Raw genomic sequence first — 25,538 nt, 5'->3', positions numbered from 1 at the left:
AATCAATATTAAGAATTCCTAATAAGATATTTTACATTCTTTCTTTCATACTAAGTCTTTGGAATCTGGAAGGTATTTTCTACTTACAGTAATCTCAATTCAAACTGGCCACATTTCAAAAGTTCAACAGCCACGATTAGACAGTGCAGGTTAGGGTATAAAATAAGTTATACTGATGTCTGTAAGTTCCTAATGCTACCACAGGGAACCTATTTTAAGCATTACTTAAATCACAAGTCAAGAAATTCTAGCTTTTACTAAATATTCTGAACAGAATGGGGTTTTCTTTTTAATCGCTTTGACATATCATTTATCCCATATATAAAAAAATCATCACTAAACGAGATGATAATATATAAATGCTGCTGCCAACTGCATTAAGATGAAGAAAAAGCTGAACCACAGCCTCCTTCTGGCAGCAGCGTCTCCAGGTGATTGTTAAAGAAAGGATATAAAACAAACAAGTGAATAGACCCTGATTTTAAATAGGTTCCCAAAGCTTATTTCAGTAGAAAGGCGAAACCAAGGATTCAAAGAAATATTCCACATTAAATGTGGGCTTTTTTTTTCTTTCATTCATTGTCTGGCTAGAAAGGCAGAGATTTGTGCTGTTAGCAATATCCTTAAATAAAACATGCTCCCAGACCCAGAGATGCGGGGTCCCATCCTGGACAGCCCTGCGAGAGGGTCTCAGCTCCCTCCCGCCCTCCCAGAAAGGAGGTAACAGGGCTGCTTTGATGAGAGCAGACGTAGAATGAGCAACTACTCCAGAATCAACAGCAGGCAGGGTGGAAACAGCATAGGAGAAGAGGAACGGGAAACCAGAGCACGCCCACATCTCGGATCTGACGTTACTCTGCACAAAACCTCATTTGGCTCACGTTAAATCTTTTAAAATTCTCACAGGAGAACTAGATTAAGTTTAATAAAACAACAACAAGTGGAGACCATATGTTGTTGCTCTATTTCTTTCTGTTCCCTTCAAGGAGCATCTAACACAGCCTGCAGGGTAACTTTTTGGTGAACTTGATTCTTAAGAGCTTTCTTATCTCACTTTTGAATGACAGAGAGGACAGAGAGAGAAGCTTAAGAGATCAAAACAGCGTGCAAAACCTTTAAAAATACTTTAGGAAATGTGTGATTCTTTCTGGTCTTTGAGATCATCCAACCATTTGAGCTGGGCTTGAGCTGAACAAATTTTCTCCAGCGTTTCCATTCCTATAAACTCAGCCAAATAAAAAGTAACTGGATTAGTTAGGGAAACACAGATGGCTGCTAAGGATGTTGTTTTAATTAATTTGCTAAGATCCGAGGCTGAAATGGGAGGTCAGACAGGCTTTAACTGCAGTTACCAGCTCAAATGGGGTGTGGCCACAAAGACCACCTGACTCCAGGTTCAAAACCCATCACCTAAAAGCTCCCACTTGTGCCCTGAAATGTCATTCTGAGAATGATTATGAGTGATGTGATGGCGATCATGACATATCATTCCAACCTGACATCTGTTTTACTGTATTCTGCAGGTTGAAGAGTCGGGTAGGAGTGACCATTACCACTTTGTGGTTGAAGATACCAGGGCCTAACGGGTGAAGTGATTTGTCACGTAGCCAGTTCAGGGTAAAAGTGAAAGCCACATTTTCTGACTCTGACCAGGGCTAAAGTGTCTCCTGGCACTCAGTTCTATGACTCTGACATCCCCTGCTGTCTCACTTCCTCCCCTCAAAGTCCACCCTCATTCTCCTGCATTCCCACTGGCTACGCAGGCCCTGAATTATTCGTTGCATTACTGGCGATTGGGACAGGCCTTGTGCCCAAGACATTAGCTCATTAAACCCTCCCTACTTACACACCAATGAGCTAAGGAGCTACGGTGTCACCTTCCCAGGTAATAACCTAATGTTTTCAAGAAGTTTTCTGGAATTCAAGACCTGAGGAAGGAGTCTAGGGAATTCAAGTCCAGTCTGACCCAAATTCTTGATGCCCGAGGCCTAATTACCTCACTCTCTTGGGGTAGAAAAGAGCCATATTCCACACCAGCATGCCACCCCAGTCGTGGCCAATGAACACAGCTTGAGCGATGCCCTAGAAGGACAAAGAAGGGGGCTGAGTGTGAGTAGCTTTCCGGAACAGGAGATGGGATGCTGAGAGCCGGAGGCCTGGGGCTCCCCTTAGGCCTAACCGCAGCAGCAACGCCCAACACCCGCCCTCTTGAAGCCTCTGGTCCCATGCACGGGCCCCGCCGGCCCTGCACACAAATGGCTGGCCTCTTAAATCTTCTCAGAAGACTGAGGCCATTGGCCATGAATTCCCTCTCTACCTTCCCACAAATCAAACTTTGTTTCACCTCCTTTCCTCCCTTTTGTATTCACGTTAGAATGACACCGCCCCGCCCCTCCGTGCTCATCTTTCACTGAGTGGTTATTATTCTGTCCCCCATTCTTTCGGATCTTTTCTACATGCCTCAGAAGCATCCTTCACCTCCCAATTTCTCCCTGCACCTTCCCCTCCTCTGCTGCTGTAACCCGAGCGACCACAGCTCCCTTCATGCAGGATCTTCTGTGTCACAGGCCCTTTACCTGGAATCCTCCCAGTAACCTTCGAACTCACATTTTACAAATGAAAAGATGGCTCACAGGGGGCGGGTGACTTGCCCAGGCTGCACGGATGGTAAATGGGGGAACCGCCATTCAGACCCAGGTCTCCTAACCTAAACTAGGGCTCCCTCCTCTATGCCACCCGCTGGGCGCTTTAGGGCCTCCGATCCGCCCCGGCCCCACCACCAGCTGGAAAGGAGCTGGAAAGGCGGTTCCTTGCCTCAGCTCTCTGCCACACTCCGTCTCCTGTGTTCTCCCGCTTTTCACAATGGTTTATATCAGGTGCCTCCCTAACGACCTTCCTAAGTCCCTCCAGTGGCTTCTTCCCTGCTACGCCCAAGTCCACTGAAACTTCTCTCTTTAAGGCTACTAATCATTAATAATTTTGTTCCCCTCTTGGTTCCCATTCTTCCGACTGTTCTGCAGCGTGAGTGAAAAAAATGCTGCCTGGCGTATCAGTAAACAAAGGATGTTGCAGCCACCAAGTCACTGCAGTCACCCCGCTGGTGAACCCTCAGGGAACTCAGGATGGAGACAAACAGGCTGCCCACTGCCAAGCCCTCAGTCACTGCAGCCACCCTCAATGGGGCACCCGGAGGGGATTCAGGATGGAGAAAAGCAGGATACCGGCCCCAGCTAGCAGAGGTGCATGTCGAAGGAATGATTTCTATGAGCCCAGACTCTTGCACCTTCCAATACAGAGAAAAATGCTAAATTCCTTGACTTGAGATACGTGGTTTTCTTTAATTAAGAGTAATCTTTTGATGTCCCGACTACCTAGACTTTGTTGCAGAAACTACTATATATCCTGCCTCCTCTCTTACCTCTCTGGAAGCAGTCTCAGAGCTATCTGAGATGCTGTATCGGGCTTACGTCCTCAGTTTGTCCACCAAATAAAACACAATTCTCAACCTTTAGGTTGTGCTTTTTTTTTTAGTCAACAGCAGCATGAGGCATTTCCTTTGAAACATTCTTCCCTGGGCTTCTGTGAAACTCTGCCTTCCAGACTCTTCCTACTTCCCTGAGTCTACGACTCCCTCTCTACCTCTCACTTGGGACTATTCCATGGCTCAGCCTTCAGGCCTGTCGTGGGGGAGCTCATCTCCTCCAAAGGCTTCAGGCACCACCTCCAGGTGGCAAATGACCACCTCATCTGGTCACCCAGGTCATCCAGGTTGGCCCAGTCTCCTTCCCACATATCCTAGTCATGACTGGGCCGGGGACGGACACCTGACCCAGCTGGCCAGCAACCACAGAGACTCCCGCTCAACCATCAGAATAAGAGACGTTCCCAGCCAGTTGGAAATCTTCTAGAAAAAGTCAGGAGTGGGGCGGCCACACTGGGCCTTAGCTATCCCCATCACACTCAAAAGTTCCGAAGCCAGTTCCACAGGACTGAGAATCTGCAGAGGATGGGACATGACATTGTTACCGCACGTCCTACACCAGGCCCTGCTGTAGATCTGGAACTCCTTCGTCATCTCAGCCCCCCTGTACCGTCACTGTCCTGGCTGGGCCCTCTGCCCCCTCAGCCATGCTGCGGTGTCTCCCTTCTGCCACGTGACCTGACTGAAGGTGGCAGAGGGTGTACCTGAGTCTCAGAAGAGTGTGTGTGCTCTGCGGCAGTGTATTCTCAGATGACCACTGTTGATCGTTTTCATTGAGTCTGACATTCCAAACCATGTTAAACGAAGACATTCGATTTTAAATATGTCAAAAGGGATGGAAGTTTTAAGAAGCTGGGAAGTATTAGCCTATCGGATGTTTCCCAACCTTCTTCAATTGGCACTAAGGCTCTTCATCTGGCTTAAAGCCAACAGAGACATTCTATCCCCTGGAAGATGCTTTTCATGAAACAAGAACCAAACCAATCTCACCTCTATATTCTCCAAACCTGTCTTTATAATCCCTTCCGACCCACCACCCCACCTTCCCCCTCCCATACCACTCCCTTCAGGGCTCTAACAGCTGACACCTTCAAAGGTCACAGCTTTTCTTTAATTGCCCACTTCCAAACAGAATTCTCCAGAGAGATGAGTTCAAGATAATTACTTACCAACTTATCCAGGAAGGTGACCATGTCCTAAGAAAGAAAACACACACACAAAATCAGAACTGTATCCATCACCTCAGCGGCTTCGAGGTTAGAATTACTGTGTTTGCCTTGGTTACAGTCTGAATTGTGTCCCCCACCTTCCCCACCCCACCCCACCCCCCGCAAAATTCATATGCTGAAGCCCAAACCCTAACCCCTGGTACTTCAGAATGTGACTCTATTTGGAGATAGGATCTTAAGTAAAGACGTGATTAAGTTAAATGGGGTCATTAGGGCGGGTCCTGATCCAATATAAGACAGAAGATTTGGACACAGACGCATACAGGGGAAAGACAAGAACAACAAGAGAAGCCACCACAATGAGAAGCCTGTGCACCGCAACGAAGAGTAGCCCCTGCTCGCCACAACTAGAGGAAGCTGGCAAGCAGCAACAAAGACCCAACTCAGCCAAAAATAAATAAATCAACTAATTAATTAATTAAAAAAAAAAGGCAACAACAGATATGTCCAGAGGGCCAGACTGCACGCCCCTCCTGGCAGCAGTGGCATGAGAGCAGAGTACGAACTGCAGTGGCTGGAGTCATGGCAGGACAGGGATTTAGAAAGTTTCTTCCCTTCTTTGGCCAAGTATTAGTTGAAAGAAGTGCAGCCAAACCTGTATCCAAAGGAAGCATTATGCTTCCAGAAAATACTCAAGGAAAAGTATTGCAAGCAACAGTAGTTGCTGTTGGATCGGGCTCTAAAGGAAAGGTTGGAGAGATTCAACTAGTTAGCATGAAAGTTGGAGATGAAGTTCTTTTCCCAGAATATGGAGGCACCAAAGCAGTTCTAGATGACAAGGATTACTTCTTATTTAGAGATGGTGACATTCTTGGAAAATACATAGACTGAAATAAGTCACTATTGAAATGGCATCACCGAGGCTGCCCGTTCCACTGAAGTTCTGAAATCTTTTCATCAGGTAAATAATTTCCATGTTTCTCTTTTATAATAAACTAAGGGGAAAAAAAAAGCAAGCACAGATGACAGGTTCCATTGGTGAAATTACACACATATTTTTTTAGGAGGAGGCTCACAGTATTGGTATAATTCACTTCAATCATTTATTTTCATCTTCCCCCCCAAAGAGAGGGGAACAATTATTGAATGGTGTCAGGAGGTCTTTTGAACCCTCTGTTATATGGACTGAATGTCTGTGTCCCCTCAAAATTCCTATGTTGAAGCCCTAATTCCCAGTGTGACTGTATTTGAAGACAGGGTCTTTACAGAAGTAATTACAGTTAAATGAGGTCATGAGGGTGTGGCCCTGAGCTGATAAGATTAGCGTTCTTTTAAGGAGAGTCCCAGAGAGCCGGCTCTCTCTCCCTGCCATGTGAAGACAGTGAGAAGGTGGTCACCCGCAGGCCAGGAGAGGGTGCTCACCAGAACCTGACCCTGCTGGCACCCAGATCTCAGAACTGTGAGAAACACATTTCTGTTGTTTAAACCACCTGGTCTGTGGTGTCTTGTTATGTCAGCCCAAGCTGACTAATGTACACACTAATGGGGAATTTAGCTGAGGGTTTCCCAGAAATCCTATAAGGTGCAAAGTGAGGTTCCCGATGAGGAACCAACAGACTGTCTGATGTAAGAGGGTCTCTAAGGGATGAAGGGTGCAGAATTGTGGTCCAGCTACAGTGGTTGAGGTGAGCTGGGACCCCCATCAGTGAGAGAAGCGATTAAGGAGGAATGGGGGAAATTAAATAGGTGCAGGGACGTCTTTACCTTCTCCTTCTAGGACCCCCAGCTGATGTTGTCCAAACCACTCCCTCAGCACTACAGTTTGATTCATAGCATCTCTCTGCTTTCTTCTTTCTTCACTATTCCTTTAACTTTGGGGTTCTCAGACTGGCTCCTCAGACTTGTCCGAGCACGGACAAGCTCCCCTTATGAGACATTAAGCCTGCACGTGGGGCCTGATGGGGTGCTCCAGGCAGAGGTGTGACCCTCCTAGATGAAGGCTTTCTGTAATTTTAGCAAAATCACTGGCATCACCAGTTTTCTGGCCAAGCGGGAGCGTGTTTCTTCCTCTCGGTCCCTCCAGCCTTTGCTTTTGCTCCAGGGCTGATGGAGGTTTGGGTGACAGTCTCTCCTCACCTCAGCCTTGGCCTTCCCCTGCAAGCTCTAAGATGAGGGTCCCTCTCCCCGATGGTGCGTATGCCTATCTTAGAACAGGAATGCCTCTGCAGTCCCCAGCCCACACACTAACTCCCTAGGTCTGGCCAACAATGTGTTTACCAGAATAAAGTGATTTTTTTAAATTCTCAGAAGGGAAAGGTGATATGGTGGGGTAGCTAAGAGCAGGAGCATGGGAGCTACTACAGGGTTTAAACCTGGCTCTACAAGCTGTTGACCTCAGGCAATTACTTAACCTCCCCATGACTCAGTTTCCTCTTCCATCAAACACTTAGAAAAGTACTTGATATACAGTCAACGTTGGCTATTATTTCAAAATACTTCGACTTTCAGAAAGAATTTGTACCCAAATGTTGTGAAATGCTGCTTTCCTAGGATTTAAATGAACACACACACTTCTGTCTTATATCAATGAAAACACAAGGATGGAGAAGAAGTTACAGATGTTACCCAAAAATCCTTCTTACGTTGCATAACACTTCCATGGAATATTCTTCTATTTCTGCAATTAAAAATAAAAGAAATACACTTAATTTGCATGTTTAAAAATTACCAGAAAACTAAAAGAGCCCCTTTGGCAAAAAAAAAATATCTTATTAAATTCTTAGGTTGATATAGTCTGCTTGTTTATTTTTGTTGTTGTTGCCTGTGCTTTTGGTGTCATATCCATGAAACCATTGCTAATACCAACATCATGAAGCTTTTCCACTATGTGTTCATTTAGGAATTTTAGTGTCAGGTCTTCAGTTTAAGCCTGTAATCCACTTTGAGTTGTTTTTTGTGGATGGTGTAAGATAAGGGTACAATTTCATTATTTTGCATATGGATATTCAGTTTTTACAACACTATTTGTTGAACAGACTGTCCTTTCCCCATTGAGTGGCCTTGGCACCCTTGTTGAAGGTTATCTGACCAGATACACAAGGGTTCATTTCTGGACTCTCTATTCCATTGGCGTGTATGTCTGTCTTTATACCAATACCATACTGTATTGATTACTGTAGCCTTGTAATGTATTTTGAAATCAGGAAGTATGAGTCCTCCAGCTTTGTTCTTTCTTAAGATTGATTTGACTATTTGTAGTCTTTTGTGGATCCATATGAATTGTAGAATTGTTTTTTCTATTTTTGTAAAAAATGTCATTGGGATTTTGATAGGGATTGCATGGACTCTGTAGATTGCTTTGGGCAGTATGGACATTTTACCAATAATAGCAATTCCAGAAAAGAAAAAGAAAGAAAAACAGAGAAAACAGGAGAAAAAAATTTTCAAAGAAATAATTCAAGAAAATTTCCAAGAACTGAAAGTTAAATGTACCCAGAAAAGTAGATGAAAAAAGACCCATATCATAGCACAATATCATAACATTTTAGAACACAACAGATAAAGATCCTAAAAGTCTCAAGGGTAAGGAAAAAAGGTACCATGGCACTGGAATGCTATATAGCAACAAGGCAAGCTAGAAAATACTAGGACAAAGGCTTCATAATTTTAAGGGAAAATAATTTGTTACTTAAAATCTACTGCCAAATGATCTGAAATTTATATACAAATGATCTGAAATGTACATATATGCGTTCCAAATCATTGCACTTGGCTTTAGAATTAATGTTATGTATAATCTTTGACAACAGTTAACATGTAAATTATGTTTTTATTTTAAAAAAAGAGTCATAATTAGGGTATGACCATAAGTCCCAGTTTGTCCAGGACAGTTTTAGTTTATGTGTTATTATTAACAGTTTCTCTTTTAATAGTGTTGTAGTTTGAATGATAAATGATATTACTAAGTAATGCCCAGGGGATTCAGGGAAGATTGCAGTATAGATAAATAAAAATAAACATTTAAATAATGAAATTTAAAAAAAAAAAACCTTAGATGTCTTTCCTGAATATTTGGACTGAAGTCCTTCCTTTTGTCTAAAATGCTTCTGCATTGTTCAAGAGGCAGTAAGGAGCAGCTGAGTCGACACCATGACATTTAGGGAACAACCATGGAAGCACATCTCTGTCATGACCTGGTGGTGGCCTCCTGAGTGACTGAGAGCCCCAGCCCACGTCAGCGGGCTTCAAACTCAACGCAACAGGTCTGACGTGCACGCAGCTGAAGCAGCTCAGAAAAGGGGTGGTGAGCTGCTGCTTGGCTTGCTAAGCTGCTAAGAGCATCACTGACCACGGAAGGGCCAGCGACTCTGCTGCACACCTGGCTGCTTCCCATTCCTGCCTCCACCCAGGGTTCTTAAAGGTTTGGGGCTGAGGATCCCTCTGAAACGGATAAAAAACAACGGACTCCCCCCTCCCCAAGGAAAATGCTCATAGACCCACACATGTTCTCAAGGGTTCACGGGTCCCTGACACCCATCCTTGGATAGACTCCCACTGGGATCCGCAGACGCTGGGTTAAGAATCTGGCCTATGAATTACCATATGATCTAGCGGTTCCACTTCTGGGTATATACCCCAAAGAACTGACAGGAGGGACTCAAAGAGATATTTGTACACCCATGTTCATAGCAGCAGTATTCACAGTAGCAACCCAAGTATCCATCGATGGATGAATGGATAAACAAACCGCGGTCTATACATACAACGGAATATGATTCATCCTTAAAAAGGAAGGAAATTGTGACATATGCTACAACGTGGATGAACCTTGAAGACGTTTTGCTAAGTGAAGTCAGTCAGTCACAAAAGGATAAATACTGTATGATCCACTTAGATGAGGTACCTAGACTAGTCAAATTTATAGAGTGAGAGAGCAGAAGGGTGCTTGCTGGGGGCTGAGGGGAGGGAGAATGGGGAGTTATTGTTTAATGGGTACAGAGTTTCAGTTCTCCAAGATGAAAATAGTTCTGGAGTGGGATGGTACCTCCTACATCCTATATCCTCAATGACTAGCAGGAGACCCCCTTGGGGCACAGGCCGTTGGGTTTCTTGAATTCATTCAGAGTATGAGGAGGAGAGACCTCTGGGGCCCAAAGTGCACAGACACAGACACTGCAGGAGCTGGGAAGGGAGGGGGAAGTCAGACCCCCTAGAAGGGCTGCCTGCTCTGACCTGGGACCAGGGGAAGACAGTGCAGTTGGAGAACTCAGACAGTCAGAAGGCATGACCAACACCGACAGCTGTAAAACAGCTAACCCACCAGAAGGAGCAGATGACTCTCCGTAGCCTTTCATGTCCACCGCTAGTACCCGGAAGCCCGCCTGGGCCAGAGCAGGGATCTGGAAAAGAAACAATTCAGACCCTCTCCAGTGTGGGCTCATCAGTGTTTTGCTGACGTCACCTCTTTGCTTCCTTCTATCTCCCTGTTATTGTAAATGGTTCAATTCAAAGTGCCACGTGGCACTACCTGGTGTCCTCACCATGGGGCTGGAATGAGCCCACCCGGCTGCCATGGATGGTCGTAGGGTTTGTGCCCTGCACCTAATGCCACACCTGACAGAGCACCTTTCCTAGCAAAGACCTTGCAGATTTCTATATTCATTACAGAGATTTCCCAGCAGGTGGCATAAAGCATCTTGAGGAAGTACGCTTTTTTTAATCTGCAAAGGTGGCATATAAGCTAGCACAGATCTGAGCTCTGGAGCAATCTCCGGCCCCAACATTTCAGAGATATCGTGGTCATACTTGGGAGATGATGCTCCACAGTAAGGTGTCAGTTTCTTAATGATATTGCAGGCTGGCTCACACCATCTAGACACTTCTCTCCCCTCACCCGGACTGGGGCGTACTTCCCCCAGTTTCCCTTACCTGGTACCTCCAAGAGAACCAGCTCTCCGGAAATCCGTGGCAGAGGCATACGGCAGGGCCAGAGCCCAGCTCCACAAAATGCAGACACATCCCAGGCTGTAGAAGAGACAGGTGAGCGGGGAGTGACCTCAGTGCAGGCCGGGGGTAACCAGGCACCTCTTCCGCAGATCGCCCCGGGCCATTTCAATACGTTGCCAGATCGTGCCTGACCCAGCTTTCTCAGCTAAAAACCCACCAATGTTAGAAGAAAATGTCTGAGAAGAGACACGTGATCGAACTGTGCAATAAAAACAGGCAGTTTTACTGGAACAAGAGCCTGAAAAGAAGATCATAATGTTGGAAAACAAAACAACTTGGCCTTCCTCCCTAAAAGGCCCTCATCCTGTCAGAGTTTCTGCTGTCATTTGACATGTTTTCCACACTTTAAACTGGAGGCTGATTTTGTACAGGGCATGGTATTCACATGAAGGTGCAGAATACCATGATTATTTCATTAAAAGCTGTTTAGCTCTTGAATATGAACATTTTTTCCAGCTTTGCTATACTTCCAGTCCTTTGTGGGCTACGTGGGTATGGCCAAGACTGCCGGGGCCCAATATCCACCTTCTTCTCTTCTCCTTGCCTCCTGCTGGTATTTTCCAGGCCTCCCCCAACCTTCCTGCAGTGGCCGCGTGACTGGCCAGTGGCATATGAGCAGAAGAAATGTGTGCCCCATCTGGGCCGTAAACCTCCCACGCACCTGGTTCTCCCTCTCTTTTCCTATCTGCACCTGAATGGACTGGGCCTTGAGGAAGGAAGAACCTGCAGAAAGAAGGAGCCTGGGTACTTGAATGACTGCGAGGAGAGAGCCTTCTCCCAACCCACATGGGATTGTGCTGCAAGCCAGAAACAAACTTGGAGTCAAGCCACTGAAAGTGTGGGGCTGTTTGTTACAGCACTGAGCCTACTCTGACTATTACAGGGGGGTCTAAGCAAAAGAACTAAAGCAATATATAGTCAAAGTACCCTATTTTTCCCCCAAAGTACTTTATCTCTAACTTTCTAGTGGAAACAAATGAGAAAAATAAGCTTCACTTTATAGAAATCCACTTGGAACAACTCTATTTCACTGCATCTCACACTACTCCAAGCTGGCGTTCCAAACCGGAAGTTTCATTCACAATTCCCAACAAGCTATTTCGCTCAAGAAAACATCGGGCTGACATTTCACAAACCCTTTCTTGGACTACAGTCTTTTTTTTTAATCAGAATATGTTCTCTAGTCTTCCCTTTAGTACTTGGCAAAAGGAGGGACTTGAACATTAAATTCTATGCTCCTTTATACTGAAAAATGTTATAGTTCTGATGTCCAATCAAATGATCCTACTCCGCCTCTGTCCTCAATGGATCTTAACTAGAAGGCTCGTTCTTGCTGCTAGGTATTTGATTCAGCTGAGTAGCTCAGCAAATGCATGCACTTTCCCATCCTTTGAACAGTGTGCTCTAAAATTGCCGTTAAGCCAGAAAACTGAAAAGACCTATTATCAACGCACTTGGAGTTGCATTAGCATCAAGGCAATAGCACTCCCAGAGCCTGGGCTCCCCAGAGGCCACTGCCCCAGCCCTATAGTTTTGGGGTGAGGGCAGAGGAAGTGGTTAGGCAGCTCTGATCACACTCCTTCAAGGTCAAATGGGGAATCTACTGAAACTGGCTGGATACGCAAGCATCAGGATTATGAGAGTAACCCTGTCTGTAGGATTGGAGAGGCAGGGTCACAGCCCAGACAGACCCCAGCCCCAGGCAAAGAGCCCCTTACTCGGCATCAACATTAGAGACGAGGTCTGAAGGGGGCTTATGAAACCTTATGAAACTGGTCCAGGAGCACCCAGGGTTCTAAGCGCAGCCACGTTGACCAGAAAAGCCCTTTCTCGCTATCCAAATCCCACTCATCCTCTGATGCTCACCTCACCACTGAATCTCATCCCCCGCAATTACAGTCACTTTCTCCACCCCCTTCAGAGCCCATTCTGAGCGCTTGAGCCACTGCCGTTAGGGCCGCATCCTGTGATGTAACTGCAGGGAATGTTACCTTGGCAGAATGCAGGCCGTACAATCCTTGAGGTCACAGAAGACCTCCATTCATCTAGGTATTTCTCTCTGTGCCTAGCAAATAGCAGATGCTCACTGAACATCCATGGGGCTCTCCTCCGGGGCATCAGGTCCTCCCCAGGTCCCAGACCTGCACAGCTCAGGACACCAGCTCTCTTCGTTATGAAGCACGAGGTACTACCCCCCGTGATCAACACGGGGTATTTCAATTAATCCTTACAAGAACATTGAGGGGAGGTATTATCGCCAGCTCATTATGAAGCTGTGTATACACTGGGGTCCAGAATGATAAGAAATGTGCCCACGTTTGCCAACTTAGTAAGTGCCAAAGCCAGGATTCAAACTGGTTCCACCCGGCTCCAAAGCAACTGCTGAGTTTTGTTTTGCTTGTGAGCTAACCCGTAGCTTTAGGTCCTGTCTTAGTTAGATGGCCACAGTGACAAATGAAGAAAGATCCCAAAGTGAACCTGAGAAGATGTTTTAAAGCCCTGCTCTGTATCCCGGCTGGGTCAGGAGTCAGGGCCCCTCTGCACATGGCCTTGGTCTTGCTGCAGCCCTGACCCCTGGGCTAATGACTGGGCATTTCCCTCTCTGTATCTGGTGCCTCCCTGCATCCCTATCTGGCCCGTGCCTGACACAAAGGAAGGGCCAATAACACCCGCTGGATGAAATAATGAAATAAAGTGCCAGACATGCAGGCTGTGGGGACAGAGCAAGGCCCCACGTGGCCTGTTGTTCCGTGGGAGTCTGACCACATTGGTCCGCGTCTGCTATTGATTTTTTTTTTTTTTTAGCTTCTTAAATTTTTATTTATTTATTTTATTTTTGGCTGTGTTGGGTCTCCGTTTCTGTGCGAGGGCTTTCTCTAGTTGTGGCGAGCGGGGGCCACGTTTCATCGCGATGCGCGGGCCTCTCACTGTCGCGGCCTCTCTTGTTGCGGAGCACAAGCTCCAGACGCGCAGGCTCAGTGGCCATGGCTCACGGGCCCAGCCGCTCCGCGGCATGTGGGATCTTCCCAGACCAGGGCTCGAACCCATGTCCCCTGCACTGGCAGGCGGACTCTCAACCACTGCGCCACCAGGGAAGCCCTGCTATTGATTTTTGAGGAATCATACTTGTGGGAAATACCATTTCCATATACATGATGGATGTGTAGCTACCCTTGAGATTTCACAAACGTCTCACAAATCGTTTTAGGGGGGCTGGTTAGAGAGACTCAGATGCTGGTGAGAGAGCACTGACTCACCTTTATGGGCACGTACCCATGGCTCACGGTGCTTGGATCGCAGGGGATTGGTCGGGGGGCTGCAGTTTGGAGAAGCTGAAAGTAAGAGAGACACAGTGAGGCAGATGGCTCTGCTTCCTTCCACGAGAAGGCCTCAGAGTGAGTTCACAAAACTCCGTAAGACAGGCCCTGGGTCACCTTTGCCATGGCTTCCTGAGTCCTATGGGTGACTGACCAACCCAGCCCCCTCTCCTCTAGGGTCAGTGGAGTCCGGTGACTGAGTTCTGGCCAACAGGATGCAGACAAAGAGCATGGCCTATGCCATTAGAGATGATCATACTAAGTGAAGTAAGTCAGAAAGGGAAAGACAAATACCATATGTGTGATATCACTTATATGTGGAATCTAACATATGGCACAAATGAACCTACCTACAAAACAGAAACATACTCACAGACATAGAGAACAACCTTGTGGTTGCCACGGGGGAGGTGGGGAGGGAGAGGAATGGATTGGGGATTTGGGGTTAGTGGATGCAAACTATTACATTGAGAATGGATAAACAACAAGGTCCTACTGTACAGCACAGGGAATGATATTCAATATCCTGTGATAAACCATAATGGTAAAGAATATAAAAAATGCATTAAAATAAAATTTAAAAAAAGAAGAGCATGGCCTGACCACCAGAGCTGTGAAAATCCCTACATGATTCTCTATATTCTTTTCCCCCTTTTCATCTGGTGTTCAGCGTGACCTCGGAAACCACCAATAGAAGATGGGGGTTCTCCATCAACCTGGGTCCTAGAATGGCTGTGAGGCAAGCCCCTGGCCACCACCCACTGAATTTCACATCTGCGAGGAATAAACACCACTTGCTCCCAAACACTGAGATTTTGGACTTTAATGAATATAATTCTTCTCTAGGGCAGTTCCTCAAGTGGTCACCCAGGCTCATGCTGGACACAGCCAGGAATGCCAAGTTCACAGAGCAGTCATCCCATCATTACATGACTCTGTTGAAGGGTTTCTTCTTCAAGTCGGCCAAAATCGAACTCTCCGGGCCTTGTATGGGTCAGCTCGGGCGGCCACAACACTGTGCCGCAGACTGGGGTGCTTAAACAACAGACATTTATTTTCTCACACTTCTGGAAGCTGGAAGTCCAAGAAGGTGCTGCCAGGGTTGGTTCTTCCTGAGGCCTCTCTCCTTGACTTGTAGACGGCCATCTTCTCCCCGTATCTTCACATGGCCTTCCCTCTGTGTGTGTCTGTGTCTTAATCTCCTCTTCTTATAGGGACACCAGTCTTAATGGATTAGGGCCCATCCTTATGACCTCATTTTACCTTAAATACCTCTTTAAAGATCCAATCTCCAAATACAGTCACATTGTGAGGTCCTGGGCGTTAGGGCTTCAGCATATGAATTTGGTGGGGGAGATGCAATTCAGCTGATGAAAGCCTTCTGCCTGCCGGCCCCAGTTCTGTCCTCTGGAGACCCAGGGGGGTCAGGTTACCCATCTTTGTCCATCTTGGTAAACAGGAAAATTCCTGAGCAAAGGATCCTTAAGAAGCTTCCGTAATGTATTGGTGTCAGTTTCCTTGAGACAGAAATGACAAAGGACAGGATGCTGAGCACATATAAGTGGGCCTTTTGTGAACAGCATCATGTTGGTGACTCCCACCGTTTGACTTCTCATCTTTAGTCCTAAAGGTGAGACCTAAGGAAGAAGCCGTTCTCTTCCGCTACCCAGTTTTCTGCCCTCTAAAATGCGGAGGAGTAGGCTATGGAATTCACCTACTTCGAAACACGGAAGAGTCTTCCTGGGCATCCTCAGAGGTTGAGATAGGTGGGCGCCCACCTCTGTGGCGTCTGGAGAGGATCCAGGGTGTGGCCCATGGGGATGGGCAGCTGGGTGCCTCTGACGGCAGTAGGGGAGCCCAGACACCCACCAGGGCCAGCGTACCCTGGGGTCCTTTATCTGATGTGTCCCCGACTTCCTAGGTCACACACCAGGGGATGTCCCATTGGTTCCAGGGGTGGGGAGGGTGCGGGTTTCCTACTCTAATGATTCTGCCATGTGTTTGTCCAGTTTATAAAGCCCATTTATGACTGATTCCCACAGCCTTCCTGAGAGACAAGAGGCACTTCTCCTCTGTTTAAAAAGAAATGATTATCATTTTTCCTTATACCTTCCCCATATCCCTGAGGAAAAGGTAGGTGGGACAATGGCTCACTTTCCCAATTTTACAGGACAGGTGTCTGTGGCTCAGAGGTAACGAGGGGAGGAACCTGGTAAGTGGAACCGGCAAAAGGATGCTCCAATTCTAAGTTTGGATGCTTTCTTCTCTGCTGCACAAGACCTCCAGGCTTGCAGACGGACAAATCAAGCTTCGGTGAGATGCTCTAAGGTTGTAGAGTCATTAGATATATGTTTTAATTTATTTGTTAAAGACGAAAAGTCAGCTGTTCCTGTTATGGGGGCAAAACTGTGTGCCCTCCAAATGCGTCTGCTGAAGTCCTAACCCCCAGGACCTCAGAATGTGACTAATATCTGGAGATAAGGTCTTTAAAGAGGTGATGAACCTTAAATGACGCCCCTGTAGTGGACCTACTGGAGACAGAATCCAATCTGACTGGTGTGTTTACAAGAAGAGACACATACAGGGGAAGACCGTGTGAAGACACAGCGAGAAGCCTTCAGAAGAAACCAACCCTTAACAACTTGCTCTTAGACTTCTGGACTCCTAGAGAGATTGCTGTCTCAGCCACCAGGTCTGTGCTACTTTCTGGCAGCCGTAGGAAGCTAATATAGTTCCCTTTGGAAAAACAGTGTGACGCCTTTTACGTCAATCAAGTGTATGGGCTCCCGCACCTCCTTTCCCATCATACTGACACGAGCAAAGCATGGCCTACAAAAGCCTACGAAACTGTCACTCCCAGACTCAGTGGGATCAGTGATCTTAGGTAACATTACAAGAACAAGAGCTCTGGCACAGCAGGCTAATCCCATCAGCCCCCAGGGGCATTATTACGGGCAGCCCAGCCTGCCGGGCTCGGGACAGGTTTACTCAGGAGCCTTCCCTCTGACTGCCAAGAGGGTGTGACCCAGGTGGAGCTAAACCACTACAGCTGAGTGCAAGCAGCATGACCAGGCAGAGCAGAGAAGCACTGGGGCCCCCCTCCACACCCCAGGGGCAAACCCAGCAGCTACATTCTCAGTATTTACTCTGAATGGGTGGCTTTGAAGGCCCCACTCTAGTCTTGGTCCTCTGAGTCTGACCAGTATAGATTCTTGCTCTCAGAGTGTCCTTTTCCTGTCCACTGACTGCAGAGAAGGAAACAGGAAGTTCTTCATGGACATCATGCTGATTGCACTAAGGGTAACGGTCTCCCACCGAGGAGCTCCCTACTGGGAACCACACCGGGAGCAGTGAACGCCCTCACTTGTTTTGTCGCTTGCGTACCTAAACACAGATGAGCGACAGGAAATCTGACTCAGAGCGGACAGAAAGTTACCTGCACCCCGGTTACTTTCTCCAGCTCCCTCAGGGCAGTGTCAGTGTCACGCACGAGGATGGTGACCATCCCCAGGTCACGGGCCGGCTTCAGATTAACTTCGAAGTCATCCAAGAAAACCACCTGAATGCAAAGAGCATGGATACTAGCATCACTTCTACCAAAGCAAAACTCATGTACAAGGGCCACTGGCCAGAAACACGTTAAAGTGAGAACAGCGGTTGAGATTAAGAATTAATAATCTCACAATAAGGTTGATTGATCAGAGATTAAGAATTATTTTCTTCTCTCCATGTAACTCTTTACTCTTAAAATTAAAAACATTTAATTCCATAAACATAAACACACAGATGGATATACATGGTCACTGAATTCTGAAACTGTAAAAGGATTAAAGAAGAATATAAACTTATCAGGATGACATTAAAATTCATCTAGGAAAATGTATGAATAGACCCCCCAAAAATGTCTGGAAAAGAACTATAATAAAGTCAGATAATAAAACAGAGAGTCGAGGAATAGACTCATATCCAAATTTTAGTTTCTAATAAAAGTGTCATGCCCAATTGGTGAGGAAAAAGATTATTTAAAAGATTATTAAATTATTTCAACAGTTTGGGGGAAAAAGTGGGTCCTTCCTTCACTTATTCCCCAAATAAATTCTGAATAGATCAAAGATTTAAATGTCAAAAGAAATGATCCTTAAAAAAAAAAAGAAAATCCTTAAAGTTGTAGAAGAAAGCATGGGGCAGTTATTTATAATCTTGGATTAGGGCAGGCCTGGTTGTCTAAGCAGCTCATCCAACCTAAAAGCCATCAATGAAAAGACATTTATTTATATGCATACTAAAATTCAGAGCACTGTTATAATGCTTAATCAGGGGTCTGAGAAGAGCAGAAGCAAAGTTTGAGAGGAGAAGGGAAGAGTTCTGGGATTGAACAGGTAAGGATTTCCCTCTGATCAGCTTGTGGGTGAAGCAGGGTTAACAAGAAAGGGTCAGAAATGCCAGAGGAAGGAATTTCATCTTGGTCCAAAGGCCTTTTTGGAGATTGGAGTAGGGAAACACAACAAAAACAACATTTTAGACTAGATAATCCAGAGACGGCATGAAGACAGAATTTAGGGGTGCGGGGATACCCCTACAAGGAGAGTTCTGCAGTACTGGAGCCCATTCCTGCCCAGCCTTTGGTGGGGTGACCCTGACCAGCCTGTGTCTTGGGAAAGTCTCCCAGGGTCTATGTTTCTTTTAGGTAAACTGAGGCAGCTGGTCTGGCAGCTTTTGACAATACCTGTTTTAACCAAGGTCCTGTAAGAGCCACGGAGAGGAGCCAGATGCCCACCTCCGGTAGAACTTTCTAGGTTGAAGTGGTGGGTAAAAGCCCTTCAGAAGTCCTGGCCTGGGAGAAGTGGCACCTGCCACTGGACATAGGACCACCCTGCCAGGTCCCAGGTGTCCCCCATCTCTTCACGACTCCTCAATTTTTCTTGATTGCAATATCTCTAGAACATTCTTTTCGACTGAAAGGCAGTGTCTAGGTACCTCATTGGGGCTGGCCTTCAAGACGTCCAGCACGAACTTGTAGATCTGAGGGTCAGGCTTGGCCATTCCGATCCTGCATGACTCAATCAGGAAATCGAAGTGCGGCCTGAGCTCACACATCGTCTGGGCCAGGCTGCCTCTCTGGGTGCTGTCATCCAGCCAGATGTTGGTGAGGATGCAGGTTGTAAATCCTGAGTGAGAAGGTACCAGTGAATAGACCAGCTATAGAACTTTGCTCTGAGAAGCTCCGGGTATCCCACAGGGGGCCCCCAAGACGGGGCCAGGCGGGGTTCTGCTCACTTACATCAATCTCCTGATGTCTGGCTTCTAAACTGACAAGTTAGAAAAGCACCATCGTTACCCATAAGCCCCTCCCGGCACAGACGCTAGAGCCTCTAACGGTGTGCACCAAGGGCTTTCAGATGGAAACACTACATCCCTTCATTTCTTGCAATCGTAGAGCAAGAAGTTGTGATATTCGTCAGCTCATTGGATCAGAGTTTTGACATTCATCAGCCCATTCGATCCTCACACCTTTGGGGCAGGCAGGGCAGATCTTACCACCCCACTTTTACCAACGGGAAAATGGAAGCTCAGACACATTTTAAGCTGCCCAGAGCCGCAGAGTGCAGGCAGAGCTGAGGCCGGCCCAGAATCCCACCTTTGGACTGCCACTCCAACCCTCCTCTCAGTCTACGTTACTGCAAACTCTGCTGGACCACGCTTCAAAACACCTGCCTTGGCAGAGACGGTGCTCCCACTTCAAAACCAGAGGAATGTAAACAGAGACAGCATTATCCCCTGCCTAACCACACAGGACAAGAACCGGGAGATGCTGGAAACAAGACAAGGATAAGTCAATGGACAGACCCTTTCCATGTAATATGAGTGGGAAATATGTCTCAGACACAACCAGGTAAGGCTACTGATACGTGGGGAGGGTGACCTCAAACATGCCTGTGACGAAGAGCTGGGCTCTGCCACTAAATAAATGTCTCTTCAAGGAAAATCAAGTGAAGGAATTACTAATACATATGAGTATAAATGTGCCTGTCATTGAATTCAATGCACATTTAGATGTATTTTGACCTGACCCTCCCAAGGGTTCTCGTGTGGTTGGGTCAGAGAATGGCCAGTCTCAGATCCTTACCCTTCTTTTTGAGAGTGAGAGCTGCCTTAAGCATGGGGTCGTTGACCTTTCTTGCTGCAAGCGCCTTGCCAAAGATCTGATTTATAGAGAAATTCTCAGGGAGGCAGATTCCAGAGTCCTCAGAACATTTCCTGCAGTTTTCTTCCATGAATGGCATCCACTGTGAAAGTGAATTGATGAGGGATTGTCAATTGGTGAAACCACTTGGAAAAGCTTTGGGCAGCATTTACTAAATCTGAACACATGCATTCCCTGTGATCCAGCAATTCCACTCCTGGACACATACCCAGTGGAAATGTCCACATATGTTCACCAAAAGACATGTACAAAAATGTTCATAGCAGTACTTTTCCTAAGAACTGCAAACTAGAAACTACTCAAATCCCCCTGTTAGGGCTGAACTGGGTCCCCTACAAATTCATGTTGAAGTCCTAACCCCCAGGACCTCAGAATGTGATTGTCCTTTGGAAAGAGGGTCTTTAAAGAGATCATTAAGGTAAAATTGTGGTTCTCCAAGGACAATGGTGCTTCAAGGACAAAGGACGACCCTGCCTGTAAAAGTTGCAGCGTTACACCCCCAACAGGACTCGTACTCGCTCCCCTTACCGTGTTGTGATGGTTACGAAATTCCCTGAGCCCACCTGGGCAACGCCCACCTGGGCAACGGAACCTGGCCCAAACAAGGAAAGGCATCTTGCCTGTCCCACTCCACCCTATAGAAGGAAGGTATATATGCCTCGACCAATCCGTAAATGAAATTTTCACCTCAGACCGTTCCTTTGTTTTCTGGCTATAAAAACTGATCAATAGCACATGTTTGGGCTCGACTCTCCCAGACTACTAGGAAGTCAGCCGGCCCACTGTTCAGGCAGCCACCCCCCCTCTAATAAATTCTATCATCTTTACATTCTGCCTTTGTGTCTGGAAATTCTTTTCCAACCTGCATTCGGACCACGACAAAAATGACGTCAGGGGGCCCTAATCCAACCTGACTGGTGTCCTTATAAGAACAGGCGATTAGGACACAGACACACACAGAAGAAAGAATGTGAGGACACAGGGAGAAGTCGGCCACCTAGAAGCCAAGGAGAGAGGCCTCAGAAGAAACCAACCCTGCCAACACCTTGGTCTTGGGCTTCTAGCCTCCAGAGCTATGAGAAAATAAATTTTGTCGTTTAAGCCACCCAGTCTGTGGTATTTTGTTATGGTAGCCCTAGCAAACGAATACACCCATTAATAGCAGAATGGATGGTTGATTTATACACTATCATAGTAGCACTCTTGTCTCGTATATAATAGTCCCGAACTAAAAATTACCCAAATACCCATCAATAGCAGAATGATAGAGAGCCCAGAAAAAAAACCCACGTGTCAATTAATTTATGACAAAGGAGCCAAGAGTACACGATGAGGAAAGAACAGTCTCTTCAATAAATGGTGTTGGGAAAACTGTATAGTCACATGTAAATGAATGAAATTCATACCACTTCTCCCTTTCCTTACCTTCCAACAATATTACTGCAGCTTTTTTTTTATTGATTCACGCTTCAGTAATGTTTATCCCCAATGGTATCATTACAGTTTTCATTCACGAGTTGCCAAAATATGTGTGTGTGTGTGTGTGTGTGTGCGTATGCGTGTGTGTGTGAAAGACAGAGAGTTTTAAAGTGACCACAATTCACTACACTCCCCATGCTAAGACCACACTTGTCTTCACTGGAAAGGTGGGCTTTGCTTTCTATTATGATGGGCCCCAAGTTCCCTGTTAGACTGATAGGTGGCTGTAACTCATAAATTTAAAAAAAAAACCAGACTGCTTTATCTGTGTGCTCATAGAGTAGATTCTCAATAGCCTTTCTTCTCCGAGGCACTAATTGAGAATTCAAGTGGTTTTAGATCCTGATTACTTTATTTAAAAATAATCTCCAACTATACTTCAATTTTAAAAAATCGAGGTTGTAGTAACAACAATAACTACTATCTATTGAGCACTGATTATGTGCCAGGCACTGTGCTAAGCACTTTTCAAGCTTCATAACAACCTAGGAGATGGAGCATCTTATCGATCTCATTTTACAGGTGGCAAAACTGAGACTCTGAGAGGTTCTGTGACTTGCTGTGCTCACACGTCTGTAAGTGGGAGCTATGATTCAAATCCCGACATCAGATTCCAAAGTCCACCCATCTTATAGTCAGTAATTAACAAAACTTCCCCTGACCCAGTGGCCCTTGTCTGAAAATAAGTACTCTAAGGATGACTACTATCAGGAAAACAGAAAATAACAGGTGGGCAAGGATGTGGAAACACCGGAAACCTTGTGCACTGTTGGGAGGAAAATGTAAAATGGTGCAGCCGCTATGGAAAACACTATGGTGGTTCCTCAAAAAATTAAAAATGGAAAACTACCCTATGATCCAGCAATCCCACTTCTGGATATATATCCAGAAAAACTGAAAGCAAGATTTCAAACTTATATTTGTACACCCATGTTCCTAGCAGCATTAGACATGGTGACCAAGAGGAGGAAGTAACCTAAATGTCCATCGATAGATGAATGGATAAACAGAACGCAGTCTATCCATACAATGGAATATCACTCATCCTTAAGAAAGAAGGAAATTGTGACACATGCTACAATATGGATGAACCTTGAAGACATCATGCTAAGCAAAATAAGTCAGTCACTGGAGGACAAATATTGCATGATTCCAGTTATATAAGAAATGTATAGTAGCTAAATAGAGGCAGAAAGTTCAGTAGTGGTTGCCAGGGGTTGGGGAAAGGAGGAATGGGCAGCGTTGTTTAATGGGTATAGAGTTTCCGTTTTGCAAGATGAAAAGAGCTCTGGAGATGGACGGTGGTGTTGGTTACCCGGCGTGAATATACTTAATGCTACCGAATTGTATACTTAAAAATGATCAAGGTGGTAAATTTTATGTGATGTGTATTTAACCACAGCTTAAGGGGGAAAAAAAAAAAAAGCTACTCTGGCTGCTGTAATTCCCTGGCATAGATCTTCAAGGGCTTGGAAATTTCCTAATCACTGGGGTGTGGCCCTCTGCTTGGATCAAAGAGACAATAAACAATCTGAAATGTCTCCAGCCCAGTCTTGTGAGTTAAGCGTTATAAGGGGTAAACGGGTGAGGCAGACATGGCCCTGCCCTCACGGAGCTTACGGTCAGCAGGGGAGATGGGTGTGTAGTTACAGAACACCTTCTCAAGGGGGTCTATGAGGGGTCGCCACACCTGGGAAAATGTGATCTCTCCCTTCATCATGCGGGCGCTGGAACCATCTGGGCCTCCTTTCACGAAAGCTCCATTCAGAAAGCCACTGCAAGACACAAAGAAGCATCAGGAACGTTCAGATGACTTCATCACAACGGCAGGTAGGGGACAGACACCTTGATTTTGGACTTCTAGCCTCCGGAACTGTTGTTGAAGCCACCCAGTCTGTGGTCCTTCGTTCTGGTAACCCTAGGTGATTAATACGCCTCAATTCATATCCATCTCTTATATGTGGTCCTGAGGAGTAGCAGACATAGAGAGAGCAGCTCATTGCCTTCTCGCTTCCCTACATTACAAAACATAAGGTCCCATTCCACTTTCTTGATCATTTCCCACACCCAGTGGTGGCTGAGCTACCCCAGCATGGCTGGCTGGGTGACACCAGCCATATAATGGATGGCACGTACCTGGCATGCACGCACAACTCTGAATCCCTGGCCGACTTTAATAACCCATCGCCACAGCCTATACCACTGCATCCAGACACTGATTTATGATCCTTCTTAGTCCAGTGTCCCAGGCAAATATTTACAATGGACTGGAATCGGCAACCCAGTTAAAAGTATTTACCATTCCCATGTTAAGAGAACAAATATCTGGGAGTTTCGTATCTGATAACAGTCAACAACCTTTTACCTGACTAACCCTCTTGCAGGTAACAATAATCAACTTTAGACAAAACATTAAAAAATATATATCCCGGGCTTCCCTGGTGGCGCAGTGGTTGAGAGTCCGCCTGCTGATGCAGGGGACACGGGTTCGTGCCCCGGTCCGGGAAGATCCCACGTGCCGCGGAGTGGCTGGGCCCGTGAGCCATGGCTGCTGAGCCTGTGCGTCCGGAGCCTGTGCTCCGCAACGGGAGAGGCCACAGCAGTGAGAGGCCCGCGTACCGCAAAAAACAAAACAAAACAAAACAAAAAAATATATATATATCCCTACTATCTGTACCCTTGCTCCATTTTCCAGCATCAGCAGTGGCTTTGGCACATCTTTGCCATCAGTTGTCTTTTTTAAAAAAACAGCATTGTTAAATTATACTTACATAACACCCAATTCACATGTTCTCAGTGTACGATTCAATGACTTGTAGTAATTTTATAGAGGTGTGCAAATATCACCACGTTGCAGTTTTAGAGCATTTCCATCACCTCGAAAAGATCCCTCGTGCCCTTCCCCAGCTGCCGTCCAATTTCAAAGAGCAACATACAGTTCAACTCAACAATCTTGCACTGAGGACCGAAGGCATCAAGGCATTGTGCCAGATGCAGTGATATAAAGATGGAAAAATGTGGATCTATTCTTAGGGAACTCACAGGAGAACAAGGGAGGCAACAGATAAACAAATAACTATTACACAGTGGATGAGTGAGATGGAAAAGCAAAGGGAAAATTGTTTTTTCTGCCTGAAGATTAGGGGCTGATAAAAGAAGGGAAGTGAAGGAAGAATACAGCTCTAGAGGAAGGAGATGTCAATGACTCTATAGGACAAAAGCAGGCAGTCTTTTTTTAAAAAGAAGCAATTTGAGATAAGTTGTTGGCATTGGAAAGCATGACTTTCAAATTTTAAGGTTAATAAAAGCAGTGAACAGTGAAATGGCTATTACAGAAAATGAAATTAGTGAATCAAAAGACCCACCAAATTTTCCAAGAACAAAGAGTAAAATGATGAAGCAATTAAAACTAATGTGCAAAAAGATAAGACCTATGGAAGCCAAATTCCTTCAATAAACAAGAAAAATCACAGAAGGAATGATCAGAGAAGCAACAGTCAAAGGAATAATGGGAGAAGATGTCTCTGGGTTGAAGAAAACTCTGAGCTCTCAAATCAAAAGTGTTCGCCAAACACAAGGCTAAATTAATGAAAAAAGAACCACAGCAGGTATAGGGTAGGGAAATGTTTCAAATTCCTGGGATAAGAAAGTATAACAGACAACATTTTGTGTAGAAAAACAGATTATACACAAAAGAAAAACAATTCAGACTGATAACAGCCTTCTATTCTGCAACTTTAAATGTAAGAAGATTGTGGAGTAATACTCAGGAGACACTGAGATAAAAAGATAAGAAACAATACCCCCCAAATCCATCCACAGACAACTTACTTTATGTCCAGTGAGGTCCTTTGTTTTAGAGATCTTGGTTGATTTCAATA

General features: G+C 45.7%; 2 protein-coding genes across 12 annotated transcripts in view; one reads left to right on the top strand and one right to left on the bottom strand.

Annotated features, from left to right (window-relative positions):
- Positions 1 to 25,538, bottom strand: part of EPHX2 (epoxide hydrolase 2) — a 66,331-nt gene that overhangs the window by 29,981 nt on the left and 10,812 nt on the right. For 7 of the 11 annotated variants that reach the window (XR_009541686.1, XR_009541687.1, XR_009541688.1 and 4 more), the window contains exons 2-11: positions 23,348 to 23,432; positions 20,101 to 20,260; positions 18,951 to 19,141; positions 17,410 to 17,532; positions 13,914 to 13,988; positions 10,579 to 10,674; positions 9,971 to 10,049; positions 7,293 to 7,327; positions 4,651 to 4,677; positions 1,997 to 2,082 (exon numbers count right to left, since the gene is read on the bottom strand). Coding sequence is in view for 4 of the 11 variants with exons in the window: in XM_060155726.1 (XP_060011709.1) it covers positions 1,997 to 2,082; positions 4,651 to 4,677; positions 7,293 to 7,327; positions 9,971 to 10,049; positions 10,579 to 10,674; positions 13,914 to 13,988; positions 17,410 to 17,532; positions 18,951 to 19,141; positions 20,101 to 20,260; positions 23,348 to 23,432 (957 nt within the window). In the remaining 7 variants the exon portion in view is untranslated. Of the gene's footprint in view, positions 1 to 1,996; positions 2,083 to 2,484; positions 2,657 to 4,650; positions 4,678 to 7,275; positions 7,328 to 9,970; positions 10,050 to 10,578; positions 10,675 to 13,913; positions 13,989 to 15,236; positions 15,491 to 17,409; positions 17,533 to 18,950; positions 19,142 to 20,100; positions 20,261 to 23,347; positions 23,433 to 25,538 lie in introns of those variants that run through there. The other 4 variants (XR_009541690.1, XR_009541691.1, XM_060155729.1 and 1 more) reach the window with 3 other exon arrangements.
- Positions 5,233 to 5,562, top strand: LOC132523031 (10 kDa heat shock protein, mitochondrial-like). Its single transcript, XM_060153601.1, has one exon. It carries the CDS (start codon positions 5,233 to 5,235, stop codon positions 5,539 to 5,541), a length of 309 nt encoding a protein of 102 aa, XP_060009584.1. The 3' UTR covers positions 5,542 to 5,562.

This window comes from Lagenorhynchus albirostris, chromosome 7 (assembly GCF_949774975.1).
Source record: "Lagenorhynchus albirostris chromosome 7, mLagAlb1.1, whole genome shotgun sequence".
Lineage (NCBI taxonomy): Eukaryota > Metazoa > Chordata > Mammalia > Artiodactyla > Delphinidae > Lagenorhynchus > Lagenorhynchus albirostris.
The sequence above is the reverse complement of the archived record's forward strand: the minus strand, read 5'-3'. Positions and strand labels throughout refer to the sequence as shown.